Source organism: Nomascus leucogenys, chromosome 22a, assembly GCF_006542625.1.
Source record: "Nomascus leucogenys isolate Asia chromosome 22a, Asia_NLE_v1, whole genome shotgun sequence".
Lineage (NCBI taxonomy): Eukaryota > Metazoa > Chordata > Mammalia > Primates > Hylobatidae > Nomascus > Nomascus leucogenys.
The window spans coordinates 97299774-97314326 of NC_044402.1; the positions used below are offsets into that span (position 1 = coordinate 97299774).

At 41.3% G+C, this 14553-nt stretch overlaps 1 protein-coding gene and 1 pseudogene across 3 annotated transcripts in view; one reads left to right on the forward strand and one right to left on the reverse strand.

The window, feature by feature from the left end:
* Window positions 1-14553, reverse strand: part of ANKRD44 (ankyrin repeat domain 44) — a 330782-nt gene that overhangs the window by 19408 nt on the left and 296821 nt on the right. For all 3 annotated transcript variants that reach the window (XM_030802956.1, XM_030802955.1, XM_003253880.4), the window contains exons 18-21: window positions 8770-8971; window positions 4192-4279; window positions 3051-3168; window positions 982-1198 (exon numbers count right to left, since the gene is read on the reverse strand). In XM_030802956.1, coding sequence (XP_030658816.1) covers window positions 982-1198; window positions 3051-3168; window positions 4192-4279; window positions 8770-8971 — 625 coding nt within the window. The remainder of the gene's footprint in view (window positions 1-981; window positions 1199-3050; window positions 3169-4191; window positions 4280-8769; window positions 8972-14553) is intronic.
* On the forward strand, window positions 9154-11269 carry LOC105738545 (annotated as a pseudogene).

The window sequence follows — 14553 nt, forward strand, 5'->3', positions numbered from 1 at the left end:
AGGAAGCGGAACATCACACTCCCGGGACTGTTGTGGGGTGGGGGGAGGGGGGAGGGACAGCATTAGGAGATATACCTGATGCTAAATGACGAATTAATGGGTGCAGCAAACCAACATGGCACATGGATACATATGTAACAAACCTGCACATTGTGCACATGTACCCTAAAACCTAAAGTATAATAATTTAAAAAAAAAAAATCCAGGTGACCATGGAGAGTTCATTTTTAAGCTTGAGGTCTGAATTATCTCACGTGCCGATTTGAAAGTTTGAAATAGATGCTGGTTCTAAAATGACCCTATGATTCTTTATAAGCTAGTTAGCTTGATAAAATGAACATATTCTTTTATTTGATCAGTAAATTCACCTATAAAATTTAAGTACTGGGTTAGTGGTAGGATGAGGAAAAGATGTGATAACCTGGAGGATGAACCTGGGACATTATGCTAACTGAAGGTGAAAGACAAATACTGCATGATTTCATTTATATATGGAATCCAAAAAAGTTGAACTCATAGAAGAACAGAGTGGGGGCAGGAGATGGGTGGGAAAAGGGGAGATGTTGAACAAGGGTACTAAGTTTCAGTTAGAAAAAAGGAACCAGTTTTAGTGATCTCACGGAATGGTGACTACAATAAACAATAATGCATTGTTTATTTCAAAATTACTAAGAGTAGATTTTAAGTGTTTTCACCACAAAAAATAAGTATGTTAGGTGATGGGTTTGTTAATTAGCCTGATTTAATCATTATACATTATAAACATATATTAAAACATTATATTGCACCCCATAAACATATACAATTATTGCTTGTTAATTAAAAATAAGCCTTAAAAAAATACACAAAAAAGATATCTTGGATGCAGAAAGATTAGAAACCATGGTTTGCAGAATTACACAAGGCTCTCACCTCCACAGAGCTCACAGTGGTCCTGGGGTAGGAAGTCTAGTGGAATCAGTCAAATGATAAGCAACTCACCATTGTAACAAGCCCAGTGCAGCGGCGTGTAGCCTTGGTTATCTTTGAAACAACAGTCCTCCTCAGAAAGAGCCATTTGGAGCAGCTCGCTCAGCCACGTGGCGTGGCCACGAGCAGCTGCATAGTGCAAAGGCGTCCTCCCTCTGGAATCTTTACAGAGAATTGACACTTCTTGTTCCAGCAGCATTTGCACACATTCCTCGTGTCCTGTCATAATCTGATGCATTGCAATTAAAAACACAAAACAAACCTCAGAAGACTAAGGAAGCAAAGCAGTTGGCTAAGTGATGCTAGGCTTACAGCAAGTGGACATATGCCTGGGTCTTTAAGGAAGGCAGACTCTGTCCTATTTCAAGGGCAGAAGAAGGCAGGACAACCTCAGCAAAATTCATAACAGAAAAATCTGTGAACATCAGCATTTTCCAAATATCTCTTGCCTCTCCTGACAACCGTGAACGATATCATGATGCAGCCGGGCGTGGTGGCTCACGCCTGTAATCCCAGCACTTTGGGAGGCTGAGGCGGGAGGATCATGAGGTCAGGAGATCGAGACCATCCTGGCTAACATGGTGAAACCCCGTCTCTACTAAAAACATACAAAAAATTAGCTGGTCATGGTCGTGGGCGCCTGTAGTCCCAGCCACTTGGGAGGCTGAGGCAGGAGAATGGCGTGAACCTGGGAGGCAGAGCTTGCAGTGAGCCGAGATTGCGCCACTGCACTCTGGCCTGGGCGACAGAGCAAGACTCCATCTCAAAAAGAAAGAAAGAAAGATATCATGATGCAGCAGTAAACAATCAGTCTTAGAATCAGGAAGGTCTAAGTGAAATCTTGGCACCCCTGTGACAGGTCAGTTTGCCTCTCCATCCCTCACTCTATTCACCTATATATAAGGATGGTAGTAACAACTTCACAGGGTGTTGTGAGGACTGAGACAACAGATGCAAAGGCTCTCAGCTTATTGTACAGCCCACAGGAAGCAACCGAGAAATAAAAACTATGATTGTGACAATGATCACATAGCGTTCCTCTTCTCTTCATTTATCAGTGTGCTTGGTACCAGCCCAAAATAGCAATTTTATGATTTCTGCTTGTGTTTACTTAGTTTATTTGGCATGCTTTAAAAAACAGTTCAGAGGGTGCAAGTGGCTCATGCCTGTAATCCTAGCACTTTGTGAGGCGGAGGCAGGAGGATCACTTGAGCCCAGCAGTTCGAGACCTGCCTGGGCAACATGGTGAAACCCCATCTCTATAGAAAATACAAAAATTAGCTGGGCATGCTGGCATGCACCTGTGGTCCCAGTTACAGGTGGGAGGATCATTGAGCCTGGGAGGTGGAGGTTGCAGTGAGCTGAGATCGTGCCACTACACTCCAGCCTGGGAGATAATAGTGAGATAAAAAAAGAAAAAAACCAAACACTTCAACAGATGTGTGCAAATAATGGTCCACAGGATACATATTTTGGCATTATTTGCAAGGACAAACAATTAGAAATAGCATAACTACCTAAAACCAGGTAATCATTGAAATAAACTATGACACTTGAACACAATGAGGCATTAAAAATCATGATGCAGAAAAAAGTGACATGAAAAAAGATCCTTAATATACTAAGAGAAAAAAGCAGATTCCAAATGATATCTTCAGTATTCTCTTTTTAAAATCTAAAACAAATCTATATATAGAAAAAAGATTGGAGATAATATACACCAAGTAGTGGTTATCTCCAGGAGGTATGATTACTGGTGATTGTGATTTTCTTCTCTGGGCTTTTAAAAAAATATTCTGCAAATTTTCTATGATATACATGTATTTTGTAGTCAGAAAGCAGAACCAATTTCACCAGCAGTAGGTGTTCGTGCATCTATTATCACAATTTAACATGAAATCTTAAGAGCAAAACCTTCCATTATTTTGCCTTTGCCAAGGATTTTCTAATTTCTTTTGGACTGAATAAGGTTAATTGGTTATATCAGGAAACAATTTTTGCTAAAAATTCATAGAAGGAAAAAAAAGAAAACAACCTCATTAAAAAAATTGCTTGACTACAGCTGAGAAAGATGTACATACCCCTCTGTGTAAAGCTGTGCATCCTAGGATGTCAACAGTGTCTACGTTGGCTTCCTTTTCAAGTAACAATGAAACAGCATCAATATGTCCATATGCTACTGCAAGCATCAGTGGTGTTCTATGCAGAGAGATAAAGCAGGCTTTTAAAAAGGAGATTTAAAAAAATATTCATCACTACCAGTAGGAGGACATTCTCTTTCTCTCTCCCATTCTCTTCCCTTCTCCTTTTGACAATTTCTTAATATTTTCTAAGTGTCCCCAGTTTGCTATACGATATGCAGAGCAAGCTATCTGCCTCTGCTCTAATGGCCACATGGAATGTTGTTAGTGGAATGATCCCTAGGGATGAGGCAGGGGAAGCTTCCTTTTCAAAATATTCATGTTAATCCCATCATTTTCAGACCCATGCAGCATTTACTAGATATCAAGGGCGGGAGTATGTGTATGCAGAAGCGCCTCTTGCTTCCATCAGAGCAGCTCTACTTTGTAGTATTCTATGTTGGACTTCTGCTAAAGATTTCATTTACACAAAGCTTCTTTCCCTAAAGAAAAGTCTGTCAAATCTCAGGGAAAGAATGAAGTGTTGTGATGCAAGAGGGAGGTGAGATTCTGACTATCACACTAATTCACATGCCTGGGGCTAGTCACTGCTGACTTTTGCTCTGCATTTCCTATTTGTAAGAGAAGATTAGGTGGAGAATATGCCAACAGAAGGAAATTACTTTGAAAAAACAAAGTTGAGGAAGAAAAGGCATCTGAAGGATTTTAATAATAGAGATAACCTCATGAGGTCTGTCCTATTTATTAATTAGAAAATGGCAATGGTGTAGCAGCTTCAGAAGAAGGTAAAGATGGGTAGAAAGAGAGAACAAAGGAGAGAATATAAGTAAGAGCCGGGAAACATGGCCACAGCCCTTAAAACTGTGATCTTTTCATCAAGACGTGCGCACACCCACCCCTTCATGCTTTTCTTGGATATATGCACTGTGACTTAAAGCCACCTCATTATATATTGGTCCTGGTCCAAATATATTCCCCCAACTTCTCGGTTCCGCAGTCAGCCTTGTAATGATTTAACAAACCAACCAGGTAGCTGCTGTGATTGAAATGTCAACCCAAGGCCACGTGTGAGCGCACTTACTGTCCTTTGGCATCTTTCACATCGACCGCCTCAGAGTTGTCTGCAATTTCTAGCAACAGCCGTAAACACAGTGTGTGACCATTAATTACTGAAAAACAAAACAGTGGACAGTCTTTTAACAGAACAACACTACACATATCTCTTCCAAATGACTTTTTTTTTTTTTTTTTTTTTTTTGAGATGGAGTCTCGCTCTGCTGCCAGGCTGGAGTGCAGTGGGGCGATGTCATCTCACTGCAATCTCCACCTCCCAGGTTCAAGCGATTCTCCTGCCTCAGCCTCCTGAGTAGCTGGGATTACAGGCATGCATCACCACACCTGGCTAATTTTTGCATTTTTAGTAGAGACAGGGTCTCACCATCTTGGCCAGGCTGGTCTCGAATTCCTAGCCCCAGGTGATCTGGCAGCCTCGGCCTCCCAAAGTGCTGGGATTACAGGCATGAGCCACCAAGTGACCTTCTGAGACAGAATCTCGCTCTGTCGTCCAGGCTGGAGTGCAATGACATGATCTTGGCTCACTGCAACCTCCGCCTCCCGAGTTCAAGTGATTCTTCTGCCTCCCGAGTAGCTGGGATTATAGGCACGCACCACCACACTTGCTAATTTTTGCATTTTTAGTAGAGATGGGGTTTCACCACATTGCCTAGGCTGGTCTTGAACTCCTGGGCTAAAGCAATCCGACTGCCTTGGCCTCCCAAAGTGCTGGGATTACAGGCATGAGCCACCATGCCTGGCCCCAAGTGACATTTATTTGGACTTCAAATCAGTGGTTTTCCATTGTTGCCGCTGGATCCCCCTCGACTTCCAGCTCAAGGTAGCTTCGAGGCAGAGTACCTCTGTGTTAATCTGTCTTCCCCATTCTTCCTAGCAGGGTGCATTGATCCCCACCTTCCTTTTCTAGTTCCTGTGTTGAGGGTTTTTTCTTAGGCTTAGGGTCCTTTCTTATCTCCTGTCACGGGACTAATAATCTCTCCCCACTAGTCAGCTCCCCCTTTTGTTCCTCTGTCACCCAATTCCATATAATCATCCTGTATCTACCCTGCCTCCAACCCCTTTAAAAAGAAGGAAGAAGGGAGAGAAGGGAGTGGAAGTGTGAGGTGAGCAGGAGCAGGATGGAGGAGGAGGAAGGGGAGGAAGGAAGGAGAGAAGTGGAGGGGAGAGGGGAGACGGGCAGAAGGGGAGGGAGTAGGGAGCTGGGGCTGCCTCTTCTCCCAGGTCGTTTTACATTCTGAGGTAGATATTCAGAAGAAGTATTCTTGCAATAGCTCTGACTGATGAGTGGTGGCAGAAAACAAAACCTCACGCCGGCAGGGTGTGCACGCTCCATCTGCTCACTGTTGAGTGACGGTCCCTCAGCCTCGCGGTCCCCGAACCACAGGCGGCGCTTTCTCTGACTTCCCAGGCGTCCTCGTGCCTCGCCGAGGTGTGACTGGGTTCCCTGGGAGCCCTTTCCTAGGCCAGGCCGGGCCTCCCCCTGCCCCTCCTCGCCCAGCGGACTGAGTAGGGGCCAATGTGCGCAGGAAGTGCGGCCCCCACGCGGGGCCGGCCTGGACTGGCTGGGGCGTGAGCACGGGACGCACTCCTGTGCGCACCAATACCAGGCTGCTTTAGGAGGCTGTGGTGGTCCCACAGGGGCTGGGAAGCAAACCTGTGATAATAACCTCGGGGTAAGCTGCTTTCTGCCAGGCTGTTGAATGCAAACCAAAGCCTTATGATAGGCATGACTTCCCACTCAGGGAGTAAGATGAGAGCAACCGTGGTTAAAATTCCAAATGTGACCTTCTCTCCTCTCTAACAATGAGAAGGCCACAAAGTACATTGCATTTGCCACATTATGGATGTGGAGAGAGAAGGGAACAGACGCCGCTATGTGAGGTTGATAAAGGCTCTCCTAAGAGCTGCATTTTACAGATTTTATTTGCTTGCCAGCCAAGAGAGAATGCTAATTTAACAATGACACATTTTTTCAGGGACAATACATACATATTAGAATTAGCTTGCATTCATCAACAGCACTCAAATGAACCACAGGAATAATGTGCACATTTTGTAGACCATTGCATTCAGCTCATTCTCAGCAACATTCCATTTATGTATCTCCGGAAGAAATTCTGTGGATTGGAGTACAGGTAATATGTGGTTGCTGCTGCTGTTATGTTTTTTTGTTCTTACAATTACACTAAATCTGCTACCATTGGTGAAATAGGCAAGAAGTTTAATGTATGGCTAAAAGGAAATGACTGGCAAAGGACTGACAGCTGAATACTGCAGACGGCAGGTTCATGAACATGGAAAAACAGCATATTTTGACTGGTTCCTCTTTCTGTAGCAATTTAATACTTTAAATAGTCATAATCATAATAGTTCAAGTGACGTTTGATATTTGGCTAAACATAAGAAGAAAAAAATTATCTAACCTCATATAACTCACCCAATGTGTTAGATAGCAAAACAGTTTCTACAGTTGCTGTTTTTTTTTTTTTTTTTTTGTACAGTAGCTTTTTGACTTAGCTAATAGCCCTCAGGTTTTTTGTTTTGTTTTGTTTTTTGTTTTTTTTTTTTTGTTTTTTTTGAGGCAGAGTCTCGCTCTGTTGCCCAGGCTGGTGTGCAGTGGTGTGATCTCGGCTCACTGCAACCTCTGCCTCCTGGGTTCAAGCGATTCTCCTGCCTCAGCCTCCCGAGTAGCTGGGACTACAGATATGCACTACCACACCCAGCTAATTTTTGTATTTTTAGTAGAGATGGGGTTTCACCTTGTTGGCCAGGCTGGTCTCGAATTCCTGACCTCAGGTGATCTACCCTCCTCGGCCTTCCAAATTGCTGGGATTACAGGCATGAACCACTGCACCCAGCCCCTCAAGTAAATTTAAGTTCCCTTGAAGTTTGTAGCCAAACTTAAATTCTCATTGGCTTCCTACACACTACATTTCTTTTTCCCCAAATTGCCTTCTAGCAAAAAGATGCTAACATCTTTAGCTCTGCTGCCGAGTTCAGCTTTGTCTCAGACCAGCTCAGCCTCTTTCTGACTATGAGTGACAACCATTTTTCACACGACTCAAAGACTACAAACTGTCACTCCAACTATCTGTGCCAAAACCTCTGATACTCATCCTGGCTCTTGCTCCTCACAGTGCTCCGAGGATTTGAAACTGAAAATATTGGCCTCTCAAAAGAGTTGAAAAAGATTTTGGGTAAGCAGATCCTCAAAGCACACGCTAAAGCTTCTGCACAGTAGACATTTTGTGAACGGTCCAGTGACAGTGTCTTTTTAATGAATGACAGGAGGAAAATCCAAGCTGACTGAGTCTCTTGACCACTAGGGGGCTTCACTGGACCACAACCCATATCACACTGGCAAATGAGTGAAAATGATTGTTCTTCATTGTTTACCTGTTTATAAGGGCGATTTTCCACAATCAAAGTAGGCCCTTTGTAATTGTCAGGTAATAACGAAAATAGGATGCTTCTCTTAATAATAGCAACTAATCTTTTAAAAAGGAGGACAAAATTTGAATTTTATAATAATAACAAGAATGGATGGGGAGAAAAAAGACTAAATGTGATGAGAAATAAGAATTTATAATTCAACCACACCAACTATTACTAACCTTATGGCTAACTTTTTTTTTTCCAGCAACAATCATTTCCAAGTAAGTAGGCAACAATTAGGTTTTTTCAACCTCTGTATTGTTTTTCTTCAGTGGCTTGGAAATTCAGGGACATAGATGGAAATAGTTCTACAAGGTCTATCATTCTGGGAAAATTTTCCCAAGTAGCAAGAATCATAAAGTCTTTTGAAAAAGTATCTTCACTTATTTGCTTCCTCAATACACCCATTTCACCAAGTAAGACAGTTATTTATCTTTACAAAATGTTATCTACTACCCTAATCAAAGGCTGATATCACTGGATTTCCTGAGCCAAAGATATCTATGCCTTAGCTGAGCTAGAGATGCTTCCATATTACCCTTATGTCTGTGTATATATCTAGAAGTGTCTTGACACAGGTTTTCATGGGCATGGGAGAAAAATCCCAGAAAAGGCAAATGACTTTCTTTTTGATATATACATGTACTTTTAAACCGTCTTGATTCATTGATGTGTAAAAAAGCTAAGAAACATCATTTAGGCTGGCAGAATGATGTACTGATTGCTGCCTTATGATTCCTTATATGAAATAGCCTTGAGTACATTAATATGAATATGAAATAGCCATAAAACCTGCTGTTGGTTTTATGCTTTCAAATACTGTTTGATTTTGATGTATTTTGTTCTACGTAACTTGTTCTGAAGATTGCATTACACCTTGCCCTTTGTTCAAAATGTTTTCTGGTAGCTTTTAGCCAAAAGTTCTGAACTCTCTTTTGAGTTAACAAGGCCAGAGCACCTGGCCAGAGAACACCAATCACCTCCAAGAGGATAGCAGGCCAAAAGCATTTTGGAAGTGTGGAAGTACGTCCGATGTGGAAAGAAAATTGATATTTAAAAAACTGGGATGAAAGAAGATGCTGCTTTCCTTCTCTTAAAACTTATGAACAAGCCACAAAACTAGGGCAATCAGGCCCTTGACAAGACCTACCTGAGGCATGAAGTGGTGTTCTTTTGGTTACATTGTCTTTCACAAAGATGGATGCGCCCTGATTGATAAGCGCTTCCACACACTCTGTGTGTCCTTTAAAGGCAGCCAGATCCAGAGCAGTGCGGCCTTTCTCATCCCTGATGTCCAGGTCCACCGGCGACTGCAGAAGGACTTCCAAGGCTTGATGGTGCCCATTGTAGGCCTGCAAAGAAGAAACCAATGGCTCCCATGCTTGCTTGCTCACCTCAAATCCCGCCACAGTCCACAGGAGGGGCTGGGCTTCCTGGGCCGTGGATAGAGACCACTCCCAAGAGCACGTCAGAAAAACACTTGGAATAATTATTAAAACACAGGCAAGCTGGAGAGTTAGACTGAAACACTATAATGCACAAACTTCAAAGTTCCATATGAGTTTTGTATTCTTTCTCTTTTGTCACATAATTTGTTCCAAAGGCACTGAATGTATTAATGTATTCTTATATCTACTGATGTAATCATCTAATATAAACTAACAGCTGAATGAATTACCATATTCTTTTATCTGTTAGTTCAGTCCTAAACATATTGGCATAAACAGAATTTTTTTTTCCAGGAGTCTTTTCTGATAACAAACCTGGGGGAAAAATTACTAAAAACATTGTGGACTTTGAGATACAACAGAGGCATATAGATGTTCTGTTATAGGCCAACTCTTTACTAATTTCTAACTGTGTGACCTTAGGTGAGCTTCTTAATTTCACTTAGAGTTTGTTTCTTCATCTATAAGATGAGAGCAATCAAAGCTGCCTCCTAGGGTTGCTGTGAAGATGAAATTGCATAGGCTTTGCATAATATCTTGCACGTAGCTAGTGCTTTTCTCCTTTATTTCTTCCCTTGATTATAATGAAGAACATTTCATTATAGAAACAATTATGGAAATACACTCCATGTAGCAGCACTAAGTTCAGACCTTTTATGAGGTCCTAAGCTATGTTAAGATTAAGAGGCTTGTCAGACATGGTGGCTCACGCCTGTAATCCCAGCATTTTGGGAAGCTGAGACGAGTGGATCACTTGAGGTCAGGCATTCGAGACCAGTCTGGCCAAAATAGTGAAACCTTGTCCCTACTAAGAATACAAAAATTAGCCAGGCATGGTGGCAGGTGCCTGTAATCCCAGCTACTCGGGAGGCTGAGGCAGGAGAATTGCTTGAACCCGAGGCAGACGTTGCAGTGAGCTGATATCACGCCTCCGCACTCCAGCTTGGGTGACAGCGAGACTTTGTCTCCAAAAAAAAAAAATAAAAAAAGAGGCTTTATACCATCAAAAAACAAAATTAAAAGTCTGAAAGAAAATTTTTATTGAGTCTATAAGTTAAAAAATATATTAGCCGTCCCCCACCCCACCTCTCCACACACAGGCAAACGACACTGAAAATAAGAGAAGGGAGCTAAGGTTATATGGGGTGAAAATGGGGATGGGGGGCATGGTCAAGAGCAGTTGAGAAAATTGTTTATTGGTGGCCTGACTCTGAAACTACAGATGATAGTTTAAGAGAACATTTTGAGAAATGGGGCACATTCACAGGTTGTGTGGTAATAAAAGACCCCCAAACAAAATGTTCCAGGGGCTTTGGTTTTGTGACCTACTCTTGTGTTGAAGAGGTAGATGCTTGACCACATAGCGCTGATAAGCATGTAGAGGAACCAGAGAGCTGTTTCTAGGGAAGATTCTGCAAAGCCTGCTGCCCACCTAACAGCGAAGAAAATATTTGTTGGTGGTATTAAAGAAGATATAGAAGAATAGAATTTGAGAGACCACTTTAAAAGGTATGGCTAGATTACAACCACAGAAGTTATGGAAGACAGGCAGATTGGAAAAAAAGAGAGGATGTGCTTTTGTAACTTTTGATGATCATGCTACAGTTGATAAAACTGTCATTCAGAAATACCACAATATTAATGGGCATGACTTGGAAGCAAAAGAGGCCCATTCTATACAAGAGATGCGGTCTGCTGGATTGCAGAGAGGTTGTGGAGGTGGATCTGGCAATTTTAGGGGTGGTGGAGGAAACTTTGGAGGTGGAGGAAGTAATTTTGGCTGTGGTAGAAACTTTGGTGGAAGAAGAGGCTATGGTGGTGAAGGTGGTGGCAGCGGAGGTAGTTATGGAGGAGGTGATGGTGGGTGTAATGGATTTGGAGGTGATGGTGGCACCTATGATGGTGGTCCTGGTTCTAGTGGTAGAGGGGGCTATGGTGGTGGTGGACCAGGATATAGAAACCAAGGGGGTAGATATGGTGGTGGGGGATATGGTGGTTACAATGAAGGAGGAAACTTTGGTGGTGGTACCTGTGGTGGTGGTGGGAACAATAATGATTCTGGAAATTATAAGTGGGCGACAGCAATCAAATTTTGGATCCATGAAAGGGGGTAGTTTTGGCGGAAGAAGCTCAGGCAGCCCCTATGGTGGTGGTTATGGATCTGGTGGTGGAAGTGGTGGATATGGTAGCAGAAGTTTCTAAAAACAGCAGAAAAGGGCTACTGTTCTTAGCAGGAGAGAGCGAGGAGTTGTCAGGAGAACTGCAGGTTACTTTGAGACAATCGTCCCAAATGCATTAGAGGAATGGTAAAAAATCTGTCACAGAAGGAATGATCATCCATAGTCAGAAAAGTTACTGCAGCTTAAGCAGGAAACCCTTCTTGTGCAGGACTGTCACAGTCACCATTTGCAAAAAGTATAGCTATTAATTAATGCAATGTAATGCCATTTAGATGTACATTCCTGAGGTATTTTATCTGTTGTAGCTTTATCTTTTTCTTTTTCTTTTCATTACATCAAGTATATCGTCCTGTAAATTGGGGTAGTGGTATGAGGATTAAAAAATTAAGGCATTTTTAACTTTCAATATTTGTGTAGTTCCATTTTTCTACATTTTAATACAGAAACTTTAACAAAATGCAGTTTTGAAGGTGTTTCCTTGTGAGTTAACAATAAAGAAGATCACTGTTAATTACTATTTTGTATGAATTTTGTTAAAGTTAACTGTAAAGAAACAACTGCTGACTTACAGTTTAAAGGGAATCTATTCTCCCCATTTCCAAACCATGATCTGAATGGGCACTGACAAGTGGAGAGAATAGATATTTGTATGTTTGCAATGTGTGTTTTAGATAAATAGGACTGGGTATTTAAATTAGCATATTTATGAATTTAATAGCATTAAGATTACCTTAAAATGAAAAACAAAAACTCAGAATTCACAAAAAAGGAAAAGAAAAGTCTGATTCCAGTGTCTTTAGTAACCAAGTCTCCTCTTATGTCACTCGCGCTTTTTATTTTTCTACTGCAGCTATTACTCAAGACACAATTTGTTTGAAAAAAGGCTCAGCACAGACAAAAGACTAATTTCCTTAATATATAAAGAACTCTTGGAAACCATTTTAAAAACTAGGAAAATATGCAAAAGGCATGAAAAGGCAACTCACAGAAAAAGAAATATAAAAGGTCAATAAATATGTGAATATGTGAAGAAATAAGTAAATTTTTAAAGTACGATTTTTCACCTACCAGATTGGCAATGATTAAAGTTTGGTCACGCCCAGTATTAGGTAAGACACTGAAAAAAGCAATCATACACTCTGTTGGTGAGAGTATAGATTGGTGTGACATTTGTGGGGGGTGGTTTAACAAAATCTATCAAACTTTTTAAAAAGAGAAACAAAGTTGCAAACAGTACTTAAAGCATGACCTCATTTATATACAAAGCAAATATATCTCATATATATAGGCTTCTGTATTCATAGAAGATTTGCAGAAAGATACAAAAGAAGCTATCAATGGTACTTATCTCTAGAACTAGGAAGTAGAGTAATAAATGCATGGACTTATTTTACCTTATCTTTTAAAATATGGTTTGAATGTTTCTTCCTGAGTGTGTGTTAAGAATGACAATAACAAAAACTACATTGAAAAGGAGACATAGGAATTAAGAGCTACATTAAACATTTTTTTCTCATTACATTATTTTTGTGAATGATTTTGATTATGTTACATATTAAACCTATATATCATTTATAACAGGTAGTATAACAACTCATGCTGATGAATCCCAAAAGTATATCCTAGTCCCACTTCTCCCTTGACTTCTCAACTTGTATGTCCAGCTGCCTGTTGATGTTCCCACTTGAATGTGTAATAGGCATCTCAAACCGAAATCTCCCTCCCAAAACTTGCTCTATCTGCAGCCTTTACCATCTCAGTAAATGGCAACTTTATTCTTCTAGTTGTTCAGGCCCCAAAACTTACAGTTGTCTTTGTCTTCCCTCCTGTTAAACCCAGAGCTATTGCCCTCAACAAGGAAGGGCTCTGGGATAACAGGGCCAGTGGGTGTTGAAAAACAGCCCTTCCTCTCCTTGCTGCCCTAGTACAGGGAAGTGTCTGCTGAAAGCAAGGGACACATTTGCTAACACACATGGAGGTGTCATTAGGGTCTCAGGTATCTGGCAGGAATCTGGCCTAATTCTCACAAAGTGCTGTGTCAATGCCACTTTCAGGGCTCATCATTTCTATTCTTTCTTTAAAATACATCCAGAATCTGTCTACTTCTCACCACATCACCAACCTGTTTTGCCAGGATTACAGCAAAAGCTTCCCTTCCTATCCTTGTCCCACTGCAATCTGTTATTAATGCAACCATTCGGTGAAATCTTTTAAACTCGAGTTGGGTCACATCATTCCTTGCTTAAAACTAGCCTATGACATCTTCCCTCACTGATACCAACATGCGAAACTTTCCATGACCAATCAGGCCCCCAGAATCTGGCCTCCCTCTATGCTGAGCTTCAGCATGTCCCCTCACTCACTCTGTTCCAGCTGCACCAGCCTCCCTCTATAGTTAAATAGCTGCATGTCCCCCTCTGGGCCACTGCATCTGTACTTTCTGCTCCCTCTGTCTGGAAAGCTCTCCCAGTAATTCTGCTCAAATATCACCTTATCAGGGGGGCTTCCCAGAGCAGCCCATGTGAAATATAAAATAGGCTCTGCCCTCCACCTCACACATACTCCCAGATACTCTCCACCCCACTAATCCTGCATTCTTCTGCTTCATAGCACAAAACCGATATCAATGGATATCTGTTATGTATCTATTGATTTGCTTATTGTTTGTGATTGAAGGGACTTAATGTGGGTTGTTCCTGCTGTATTCTAGAATCATGCCTGGCACACAGTAGACACTCAACACTTATTTGATGAATAAACGAATGAATATAATGACTACTATATGTATTACTATTTTTGGTAGAAACATTTTTTAAACAGCAATTTTTTTAGGGTTTTTTATGTGCTGGGCACTATTTCAAACATCTTAGCATAAATCCCAAACATCTTTTCTTATAGATGAAAAAACCAAAACAAGCAATGTTAATTAACTTGTCCAAGATCACTTAGTTAGTAAGCGACAAAATCAGGATTCTGAACCCAGAATCTGTCACCATTAAATCTCATGCTTTTAGGCGCCATCTTACAATTTTCCCCAGTAATTCCATTTAGTTGACTTCCAAATTCTCTTGTCTCTATGTGGAATAGAGACAAAATAATGGTGACAGAATTGAATAACAATACTGAATCAGAAGCCTAAACCCTTTCTATAGAAGGCTCAACACAGAAATGCAGTGGCTTGAGCAGAGGTATGAAGCGAGAAAGTACACTTCTGGGACTAACCTTTAGACCCTTGCTCTTCTACTACACACACTGCCTGGCTTGAGACAGGAGAATGCATTTCTAAAATAAATTGCTAATAGATAT